The 11,541-nt window shown below is 48.4% G+C and overlaps 1 protein-coding gene across 1 annotated transcript; it reads right to left on the bottom strand.

Moving 5' to 3' along the window:
• Positions 1–8,710: 8,710 nt before the first annotated feature.
• HTR5A (5-hydroxytryptamine receptor 5A) lies at positions 8,711–10,740 on the bottom strand. Its single transcript, XM_005150040.2, has 2 exons — positions 9,971–10,740; positions 8,711–9,043 (listed from the first exon to the last, which is right to left on the bottom strand). The coding sequence occupies exons 1-2, from the start codon at positions 10,706–10,708 to the stop codon at positions 8,711–8,713; spliced, it is 1,071 nt and encodes a 356-aa protein (XP_005150097.2). The 5' UTR covers positions 10,709–10,740.
• Between the last annotated feature and the right edge of the window lie 801 nt (positions 10,741–11,541).

The following is an 11,541-nucleotide window of genomic DNA, read 5'->3' as shown; positions in this document are numbered from 1 at the left end:
ATACTTGCTCAGCAGCAGAGAGTGCACTTTTCCCTTCCTTCCACTGTCTGCACTAAGCTTTGGGTTAGCTGGGTTATTTAGGTGCTTCATTACCATTCAAATGAAAAATAAAAATCTAAGCATCTCACCATCTTGGAGGACCACATCTGGGAACAGTAACAGGGATATTGCTCCTTTCCCCCCCTGCATAGCAGCTGGCAGAAGGAAATGAAAAATAACCAGTCTCTTTCTGCCCTGTGCTGCCATGCTCGAGTGGATAAGTGCACACTCAGCCCTTGACCTCATGTCTTACCAAACAGACTCTTATCCTGCCACAGAGGAGCAGAAAGGTGAGCGGGCCAGATGGTGCTTTTGACCTCATCTCCTTCCCTGCAAGCCAGCAGAGTCATCGTGCTGTCTGCCTGCTGCCAAAACCCGCAGTGGTGGAGCCGGGCAGAGTGTGCTGTCTATCGCCTGCAGCTCCTGCAGCTGAGCTGCAGAGCACACAGGGACCCAGCAGCTCTCTCCTCACCCTTCTGCCGTGAACCACTTCTTTGCTTTGCAGCAAGCTCCAGGCTGCGTGCTGGTCTACATCATCATGTAAAGCTGGGGTAAAAGCACAATGCTCTTCATCTTATCATAGAGCCATAGAATAGTTAGGGTTGGAAAGGACCTTAAGACAATCAAGTTCCAATCCCCCTGCCATGGGCAGGGACACCTCACACTAAACCATATCACCCAAGGCTCTGTCCAGCCTAGCCTTGAACACTGTCAGGGATGCAGGATTCAGAGCTTTCTTGGGCAACCCATTCCAGTGCCTCATCATCCTCACAGTAAAGAACTTCCTCCTTATATCCAATCTAAACTTCCCCTGTTTTGTCCTATCACTACAGTCCCCAATGAACAGTCCCTCCCCAGCATCCCTATAGCTCCCCTTCAGACAGTGGAAGGCTGCTATGAGGTCTCCATGCAGCCTTCTCTTCTCCAGGCTGAACAGCCCAAACTTTCTCAGCCTCTCTTCATATGGGAGGTGCTCCAGTCCCCTGATCATCCTCATGGCCCTCCTCTAGACTTGTTCTAACAGTTCCATGTCCTTTTTATGTTGAGGACACCAAAACTGCACACAATACTGCAAGGGAGGTCTCACGAGAGCAGAGTAGAGGGGCAGGATCATCTCCTTCAACATCTTGTTGGTGGCACTGATGCTGGGTGTCTGTGATGGATGGGGTCCTGCTGTGTGTGACAAGCCCCTCTGTAAGAAAGCGTGTCCTAAAGAAGACTAATGCATCTCCCATTTGTATCACTGGAGAGGCTGAAACAATTCCCTCTTTCTGCAAAAACAAATTCCCCTCTGTGAGGATCATGTTTTTGAAGTGTTTAGAGCCTATTACAAACAGGCATTTTATGGTGAAACTGGTGCAACCCCCAGCTTTTATTACCCCATTTGGTCTAAGCCATGGCTCCTTTGGTTTATGGAGTGATTATCTTCACTACGAGCCCTTGAGTGCAGGAGCAGCCTTCACTGATGGGTCACCACCACGGCAGCATGTAGGAAAACAGGCTCCACCAAGCTGCTAGAGATCTCTCCTTGGGCACCTCCAGAAGCAAGAAGGGATGCAGGAGGAGCAGTGTGGGGTGAGAGCTGATTCTTTGAGGGATGAGGAACACCGGGGTGAAAGCCAGCCCAGCTTCTCCGTACCCAGATGAATTATCCAGTGTACCCCAGCTGTGAACAGGAGCCTGCGTGGCTGGAGGTGTTGCTGTGCATCTAAAGCTGGGGAAACCAGGGCATATCCCCTGGCAGGACAGTCACATACCAATAATTCTGGAATCACACAGGTAAGATGCTGTAGTGCGCACACAGTGGATGAGTACATGCTGCCTTGTTGACGTGTGAGTAAAAGTGGTGGAGAAGCTGATCTGAGGAGCAACAGCAGATTTTCTGTCAAACAGATTTCCTTTAAAACTTATTTGCTGTGTTCTGTATGCAAACATTGCACAATTCTGGGGTTTCAGAAAGAAATTAAAGGGTTTATGCTACTTACAGTCTTCTCCAGGTGGCTTAAATGCTCTTTTTAATAAGAAACAGCCCTGATGCTCATTTTGGTTGGCAACTAGTAGCAGCTTAGAAAGTAGCCCGAGGGCTTTAGTCAGAGCAATGGGCTCTAAAATCCCAGGTGAGGCTGAGATCTGTGCTACAAAACTGCGGGAAGCAGAGGAGTGTAACTGAGTGCTGCATTACCTTGCCTTGGCATCTACCTGCCTCCTTTTAAGAAGCCTTGGAAAGCTTAATTACTTAATTCCACAGGTTTGCAGTTTCTTTTCCCATTCAAATTCCAGATAGTGAGTAGCCCCTTGTGCCAGCAAGTGTACTAGCGCTTTGCATCTGCTGTGCTCCTCCTGTCTGTTTAATATTCACCCCGGCACCATGGCGTGTAGGTGGAAGGTCCAGGACGCGTGTGGGAGCATCCTCCATTAATGCACCTGGAAATGCTGGCACCAGGTGAGCAGCAGAGCAGAGAAAAGGCATCACAGACCTGCAGCTCCGAGGCAGTTGTGTGAGAGGCTCCATATGCTCCAGTGCTCACTGAAAGAGCGGGGTTTGGCATTGCATCAAAGCTATTTCTGCCTCCTCCTTGAAAGCAGATCTCCATTTAAACTGCGTGACTATGTGACCCTCTAAAGTCTGCCTGACAGGAGCACAGGTAGGCTGTGGGGTCTTATATCATGCTGTTAGCAGATCTAGACAAGAGGGCTGCAAGGTGATCACAGTAATTTTCACCATGGTCTATGTGCCACAGCCTCTTTTGGCTTGGAAACAGTCCTGTTTGGTCCAGCTGTGCCAGGCCAGGGAGGTGTTGCACAGGCTGACCATCATATGAATGGCTTTCTAATACCCAGAGCTCCAACATGGCACCCCTGGAGAGTGTTAGAAAGGTGGGATATGTGATGGATTGCAGCAAAATGAGCCACACAGGCATGGTTTAAGCTCTGGGGCTGCCCAGCCAAGTGTCTTGCGAAGAGCCAGGTAATTCAAACATTAAATCATGGTAGCTCAGCCAAGAGAAAGCAGATACTGGGATTTTGTGGCACCTCAATGGTTGGTTTGGAAGCTTGAACCCAGGAACAAGGGTTTTTTTTTCCAACAAGTTAAGATGCTAGTTTTGGAAGGTTGCCCTCCTTTGTACCAGCAGACAAAGGCAGTGGGACCTGTGCATAACCTCTGCATCACCGTGACTCAGTGATGGAAACGCACAAGGAAGAAACACTGACCTCAGGTCGCAGCTCTGAACTGACAAAAAAGGCAACGTTTCAAGCTAATGCTTGAACAAGCTTAGGCACCTGGCCAGCAGCAGGTAGTTTTGAATGATGCAGAGATTTCCACCTTCTGCAGCTAGCAGTGGGAAGGGGACTGAACTGGGCAGGGTGCATACCTATGCCATGCAGGAAATGTGTCCTGTCCCATAGAGGCAGTCAGGGCTGGGAATTTTTTCCCTGCAATTAGGGCTGGAGCTGGCGCTCCCTTTTGCATTTCTGCAGAGGTGACCAGACCCACGGCAGGGGCAGCCTGGCCAGGCTTGGTCTCACCAGAAGCCAGAAGGGCAGCTAGGAGCAGGATTAGGGACTGGTGTGTCAGGAACAGCTCCAGCAAAAATCTGAGGCAAGCACATATCCTCCTGTTTTCTCTTTCCTCATCCTAGTTGCTACCAGACAGCAGTGGTTGGGCAATGCCTGCTCCATCAACCAACCCCTAGAGCTGTATCCAGCCCTGCTTGGTTCTCATCCACTGAGCTGGCAGCAGGGGTTTGGCATTGCAGAAGCTGTTGTTCCCACCACTAAAACTGTTAGTTATACAGAAGAACAACAGCAATGCACTGGGGGACCCAGAGAAAGAGCCCATCTGTCTTCCTTTTTAGGATGATTAGGGAAAGTATTTGACTTGGCCAGCATGGGAAATTACATGGCTGAGAGAATTGAAATGCTGGGGCTGCCTGCCTGGCAGTGGTGGGGAGCGGGGAACAGTGAAAAGGCAACAAACTGAAATTGCAGTTTCTCCTCCAGTGACTGGAATAAAATCCATTGCTGGACAGAGCCTGTGCACAGGTAAGAAATAAGTCTGTTTGCCCCCAGAATGCTGAACAGTCCCTTGTGTTTGACTCCTGAGGCACCCTGACACAGCCATGCCTCCCTGCCTGCAACAGGAGTCCCATCTCACTGCTCCTGGGTGCATGCCTTTCCCTCACACTGGGACAAAATACCCCCAGCCAGTTTGCATCCTTATTTCTCTGTACAGGAGACTTTGTGTGCTGTATTTACACCTCTTCCAGCCCATAAGTCGTTAGCAAATATTAGGCAGTTTGAACCTCATATTGGTTTTTTCCTCATTTTTTCATGGAACTGTTGAATGTTGTCAAGTCAGATTCATTAGTGAGGAGTGAATACTTTATATCACCATCAGCAATGAACCATGTGCTGCAATCAAAGAAAGACATCAAAGTGATTTATTTTACTTATATTTATTTCCTGTAATTTTTTATTCATTGAGTCCTTTATCAGCTGTTCCACATTTTTGCCAAGGATCAATTTCAAGCTGTAAATCGGTAGCAGTATTAGCCTATGAGTACTTGGCTCTCCAAATCCACCCTTTTAAAATACTGGCACAACTTCAGCTCTCTTCCAGTTTTCTGCTACTTCCTCAGCACTTTAGTGTTACTGAAAATAATGGTGATTTAAAGATCTCTTTGGCCACTTCTTCAATTCGATGAATACACTGGCAGTTTGGTGATGTTCAGCCAGCATGTATCGCAGTGGGGATGCAGATTTTGCCATGCATGTTTTACCCCATTGTTCCCACATGGATCATTAATGATGCCTGTGTCCCAGTTTGCTGCTGAACCGATGCAGGTAAAATGAGGGATCCAAGAGTGAAACGGCGACAAGCCCCTCGCAAACAAATCAGCTCAAATTACTACATTGCAAAACTCACTTTGACACTTTGTCAGTCGTAGCTCACCGCAGCAACCATTGGAACTAACAGTCATTAATTACCTTTGTCAGGTGAAATGTCTTTAACTGCCTGCAACTTTACTTGCAGGAAACTCCCACTTCCTGCTGCTGCTGCCAGGTTAAAGCCAACTGCAATGATTTTTAGGAAATGTCAAGGAATATTAACAACAGGGGATGGCCCTGTCTGTGCAGGATCGGTACTTGTCCTGGAGTCCTGCTTTGAGAAGAAAGGTCAACAGGGTGTGGAGGGAAGCGGAAGGTGGTCTGCCAACCTGTCATCTAATCCAAGGGCATTCTTTTGTGACCTTTTCTTCTCCCTAAAAAATAAAGGAAACACGGGAGCAGACTGCCTGGAGAGCTGGTGCTCCTTGAACCTTGACGATATGCTTTCAGCACTGCAAGGAGACATTCAGCAGTCAGCATTCAGAATGTGCCATGATTGCCCTAGCTATCGAGCTCCCATACAGATGTTCATTGAACTGTCAGGGAATTGAGAGTAAAATAAATTAATTGTAAGTGGAAGAAGGTTAGTTGAGTCTTTTCTGGAAGTATTACATAGCCATTAAATTGCATAGGAAACTCAATAATAATGGGCAATAATGTTCTTCTGAGGAATTAAATCGAAGTCCAATTTATAATGCTGCTCAGCATTCAAACCAGAGTGTTCCACCTTCCTGGTACATGATAAACATTTACTAATTAAGCCTCACAAAGCCTCAGTGAGGCAGATCTCTTCACACCACTGATTCTGTTTTATAAATGGGAACAAGAAGGTACAAGATGCATCCTTTGAAGCTGGGGATGTGTACATCTTCAAACATGATTTGGGTCTCTGGGAGCCCACTTAGCACCTGTGTTTGAATACTGAGAGGTTTGTGAAAAGCCTCGGAGCCAGGATCAAAAGTCAAGGTTTCTTTGTGCCCCTTCACTGTGCTTGGACCATCATGGCATATTTCAGTACCACTCTTTTGCACAGTATCTGGAATACTAATATTTTCCCTGCATGGTCATATTACATTGAAGGAATGATGTTTAGAAAAAAAGCCAATGGTCTTAAGTCTCAAGTAAGAGAGGTAGGAATTGGCCCATATAATAGCTGCTGATTGTGTCAAAATCGAAAAACAAACGAACCCACCCAAAATTTATGACCAGCTGGAAGCTGTTATTTGCAGAAGATCAATATGGATTGTATGGGGTATGGATTGTCAAATAAAGTGGATGTAATTTACACAAGGATGATGTATTACACCATCCATGACTACAGACACGTTAGAATTTCCCAGTGTTATTTTAAAATTGTCTCTTGTCTCCCTTTCTCTGTTTAAGGCATAGCATGAAGAAACACAGGGTGTAACAAAAGAGAGCTCCATCCAAGCACTGAGCTGCTGCAAAAGTGGGGATCTTTCCCACCAATTTCAGTTTAATTTTTGTCCCCTTACACAGGACACTGATTTGAGTTTGCAGCTGATTCCACAGCCTATGTGAGGATCCCACACAACAAAGATAAAAAATCTGCAGTACTCACAAAGAGCAAATAAAAACGAGGACGGACACAGCTGAGACTGACACAGGGTTGTATAGCCATGATGCTATGAGTGAAAATGGTGAGCTAAAGTCCAGCTTCACAGTTAATCCATGCTTTAGCATTAGTGTTGCTGTGATGGCTTAACAAGTGGTGTCCTACTTTCAGACACCACCAAGCTTAGCTCAGGATCTGGCTTGAACAAGGAAGCATTTTTTCCCAACTCTTTTTTGTCTAAACAGCCCTTGACACAAGACAACTGGTAAGTTCCTGAAAAGAACAACTCTGTATTGGCAATGGACTGTTCACAGAAAGCAAACCTTTACATCCCCAGTAAAAAAATAAAGCTGCTCAAGAATTTATTACAATTTTTGATACGTCAGAGATGGCACTAATAAGGCTTTAAAATATGTAACAAAGAAATCTCTACCAACTGGTCCATGGTTAGCACAGATCAGAGACTCTTTCAGGGGAGTTCGAAGATAGCTCCCATTCCACCCTTCTTCTCCTTGAATTAACATTAAAACTATACTTTGACAAGGCAAGACATGCTAAATAAAATTGACTTATTTGAAATCACTGACAATTTGTCCATTGCTTTCATTGAGGGCAGGATGTTACCCAATGTTTCAAACAGACTTTTATCAAATAGTGTTGAAAAAGATCTCAAGGGCCACCCAATTTTTCCTCTTGCCACAAGGCAGGATCAGCTACATCTATGTCAGTCCTGATGAATGTTTGTCTAACTGCTCCTGAAAGAGCCTCAACACTTGACAGCACCTTGAGATCCGCTTCCATTTTCACCTGTCCTGAGATATGAAAAGAAAAAGGGCTTTCATTACCAACTCTACCAGGACTTTTGACTGGTATAAAGGACTGCTGACGATTTTAACATCTGATGTCTCGCAATCTGCTAAGGATAGGAACTAATCCTACCCACCCCAGGGAGTTTTCCCCATGATTTATTGACATTTTTCTCTTTTATCTCTTCTTCTTAAGATATCTGACACGAAATCATGTCATTCCGATTCCCGTCTCATGTTTTCTCCACCATTTCAATTCTGGTCTGATTTCAGTGGCTGCCCCATAGACCCAACAGATAAAACTAATGCTTTTCTTTATCTGAAGGCCTGTCAGTCTTCCAGCAGTGCACTATAGAGTGCATAATTCTAATTCTAAGAGTGAAATGGCAACTACTATAATTATGTTGGCAACATGGAAAGGCAGGGAGGCAACAGAGCAATAACGACCACACAGGACTGGAGCCTTTGGTTTCAAGAAGACCTGAATCGCACTCAGAAACAGTAAAACGCAGCTCCTCATTGACAGGCAACTGGAAATACAATCCCTGCATCCCCTGCAATTACAGGAAACCTGCCCCAAAGCTGTTCAAAATACATTTATGGTTTAAAATGGGAAGCAACAGACACAAAGATTAACATTTATGGATGGTATTTCTGAAACTAAAGGTCTGAGGCAGATGCTCACACATAGCAGTCAGAGAATGAGAGGTGGATTTCCCATGCATTCTCTCTCATTCCAGGGTACACCATGCATTAAGCTTCCACAATAAATAATTAAAAAAAACCCAACTTGCTACACAGAATCCAATAGCAAATAGCACAATTCGCTGTTGATATAGCATGTGAGAAAAGGCTTTGTACTTAGAGTCTGCTCTTAACCATTACTGAGGGTTTTATTGCCCCCAAATGAACACTTAACAATCTCTAAAAGTGAAAGACAGTCTTTTCATCCAACCCATGAAATAGCTACTTTTATAGATAATCACAAAATCTCCTGACATTAAAGGGTCCCAGCTTTGCACATGGGATAAAGTTGTTAATGCTGTGAGAGACCGGCAGCAGCCAAACCAGAGTTTCAAATACGACTCCTTGCCAGCAGACTCCTTTGCACGGTTCTGTCACCAAACAGAATGTCATTAGGAAAGGGCACTGGAGGAAGAATGCCATGCTGCTGGCCAGAGAAACTCTACATGCTGTTTGCAGTTAAAATAGCAGCTGACTTAGAGGGGGGGATGGAGAGGCTGTGTGGGAACCAGGACTGTTGCTGGGACGTATGACCCATGGGGATGCATCTATAGCATCACCTCAGTATCTGTGGCTTTGATCTTCCTCAAGAATTGGACAGGATTCATTGAGAGTTTAAATGATCTTCCTGGGACAGCAGGAAAGCTTTTGCTGCTCAGTGCTGTCTAAAGAATAGGTTCCTGAAGGCATTGTTGTAGTTTTTGTTGAAAGCAGTGTAGATGAGTGGATTAAAAAAGGAATTTGAATAGCCTAGCCATAGAAAAATACTCTTCCAAATGGGTGGGATGTCACACGAGCAGAGAGGGTTGATGAGCTCCGTGATGAAGAACGGGATCCAGCAGAGCACAAAGACCCCAATAAGGATGCCCACCATGAGGGCAGCTTTCTTTTCCTTCTGCTCTCTCCACGTGTCTCCATCCGTCTGGAACGTAACAGTGGCATGACGGACAGTGAAGACCATCTGCGGCTGCTGGGCAGCTTCTTTTACCTGCCAAACACAAACACAAGTTGCACCATATGTGCTTCAGTCAGCAGATCCCGCACAGCAGGTACACAGCCAAGCGATACAGGTGATGGCCAGAGCTCACTGGGAAACACAAGCCATCTACGTCATGCTCTAATTGAGGGGAGAGTGGCTGTATGACCTTCTTCTGGGTAAAGGAGGCTATTTTTAGGTGAGGCTAGGAACTGAAGAGCCTAGTGATGTATGGGCACATAGAATTGCTCACATGGCACTGCAATAAGATTATTTCCCCATTTACAATCTGATCAGTAGAACAGGCACACACCCACATGCCATACACAAGTCTCCTTGCTTTCTCTGAACCCATTGAGAGTCCTTGGGAGGAAAGGCAAGAACATTTCCTCCTTCTCCCCAAGAAGTCTTTGCAGTGCGCAATCACCGTGCTTGGGATGAACTGACACAATGAAGCCAGTATTAGGAAGGATGTACATGGATGTTCTGCACATGTGTCTTATGCATAGGTAAATTCAGAGCTTCCCCACAGCCACAGCTGCTTGCCAGGGGATCATCCCCCGTGGAGACAGGATGCCACCACTGACACCCCCATACTGCTCCCCATGGGAGGAAGGCTGACCCCTCACTGCCGCTCCTGAGCACTGATTCAGCATTCCACAGGGGGACGGCTGTGAGTCACTGCACACCCACGTGGAGCTCAGGCTCGCAATCTGGCCCGAAGTTGCTTTAGCTACACCTTGCTGGGGACTTGGAAAGAGTCAGAAAACTGGGCTTGCAATTTTGCAGGCAACTTTCCCTTGAAAGTCTCCAGGATTCACAGGGCTTTGGTGGGATGCTGTTCACTTGCACGCTTTAGCACTAAGTTTCCCCCTCCAGCACAAGGGCTTGTCTGATACCAGTACATGGCTAGAGCAAAAAGCAACCAAGCTGACTTACCTCCAGGCCTTCTCGCGCAATGGGGGTGATAGAGTTGTTCTTCCGAGACCCAATTCGAAACTTGGCGGCCTTGTAGATCTTCCAGTACACAAAAAGTACTACACAGAGGGGCAGGTAGAAGGCGCCAAAGGTGGAGAAGATGGTGTAGGAAGGCTCCTGGCTGACCTGGCACTCCTCATTGTTCTCCGAGTAAGTCTCTCCCCAGCCAAAGAGCAGTGGAGCCAAGGAGATGAAGGCAGAAAGTGCCCAGGTGAGGGCAATCATGATATTGGAGATGCGACGCCGGGTGCGGAGCGTGTACTCCAGATGGCGGGTAATGGACCAGTAGCGGTCGAGGGCAATGGCCGTGACATTCCAGATGCTGGCGGTGCAGCACAGCACATCGAAGGAGATCCACACCTGGCAGAGCAACCGGCCCAGCCGCCACCGCCGCCCCGACAACTCATGCACCAAGCTGAGGGGCATGACCAAGGCTGCCACCATCACGTCGGAGATGGCCATGGAGGCCACCAGGTTGTGGGGCACCCGGTGGAAAGTGCGCACCCGGAGGATGGTGGCCAGGACCAGCCCGTTCCAGAGGAACGTGGCCACCACCAGCATGGCCAACAGGGTGAGGACCAACACGCTGAAGACAGACAGGTGCGCCCGGTCCCCGTCCAGACCGGCGGAGTTCCCGCTCCGGTTGCCGGTGTCCGGCGTCGTATCGGCAAAGCAGCTGAGGTTGAGAGGGCGCTCCATGCTGGGGGCTCCGGGGCGCGGAAGGCAAGGGAAAGGGGAGGGTCACCCTACCGCGGGCGCGGAGGGTCTCCGTCTGCCCCGAGCGGCGCCGTGCGCGGCGGCTGCTGGCTGCCCGCCGCCGGGGTCTTCATGCCCGGCAGGAAGCGCCCTGCGTCAGCCGCCGGCTGACAGCACCCCCGGCCCGCCCCGGCGGCGGGAGGCGGTGGCTCCGCGGGCGCGGCTCGGTGCGCGGCTCCGGGGCGGCGCGGGGCGGTGCTGGCGGCGGCGGAGCCCGGCGGAGGAGCGGCTGCCCCTGCAGAGGAGTCGGGCAGGTGAGTCCCCCGCCGTGCGCGGGTGCTGAGCGAGCAGCCTCTCGGTGCGGGTCGTGCTTAGTCATGTCAGTGCGCGGAGCGTCCCTTAGAGCCAGCGCGGGGCGAAGCAGAACCGGCAGCCGCTGCCCGCACCGTGCGGGGCGCAGCCCCGGCTTTGTCTGCGCCGCTGCTCCCCCGGGTGGCTTGCTTCCATGGGGTGTATTCCGTGTCAGGCGCAGAAAGTTAGGATCCCTGCGAAATTGTAGCGGGGCTCTTCGGGAAATGTGTTAGCGACATGACATGGGAATTGTGTAGCTCCCACGTCGGCTGGAGTCTGTGCCCAGCAAAGCCGTCAATAATCGCGGTTATTCTGTGCAAGGGGGGATGTGGCAAGGATCATTTCTTTGAGAACTTCTGCTCCGGCATTTCCTGACTTGTTAGCAATTGGCGGGTCTTTTATTAGAAATATCCATCTCTTGGCTGTTGTTACTAATTGTTAAATTAACGACATTAACCGCTAATGAAACGTTTGAGCAGTTCACT

The sequence above is a fragment of the Melopsittacus undulatus genome, chromosome 1 (assembly GCF_012275295.1).
Source record: "Melopsittacus undulatus isolate bMelUnd1 chromosome 1, bMelUnd1.mat.Z, whole genome shotgun sequence".
NCBI lineage: Eukaryota > Metazoa > Chordata > Aves > Psittaciformes > Psittaculidae > Melopsittacus > Melopsittacus undulatus.
Note: the sequence above shows the minus strand (reverse complement) of the source record. Positions and strands in the feature narration are given on the sequence as shown.

What these genes read in the sequence shown, in the direction of transcription:
- HTR5A (XM_005150040.2), bottom strand. Translation starts at nt 10,708, where the DNA reads ATGGAGCGCCCTCTCAACCTCAGCTGCTTTGCCGATACGACGCCGGAC. An exon ending in TTGCGCGAGAAGGCCTGGAG is followed by an intron (nt 9,044 to 9,970) that starts GTAAGTCAGCTT and finishes TGTGTTTGGCAG; the next exon opens with GTAAAAGAAGCTGCCCAGCA.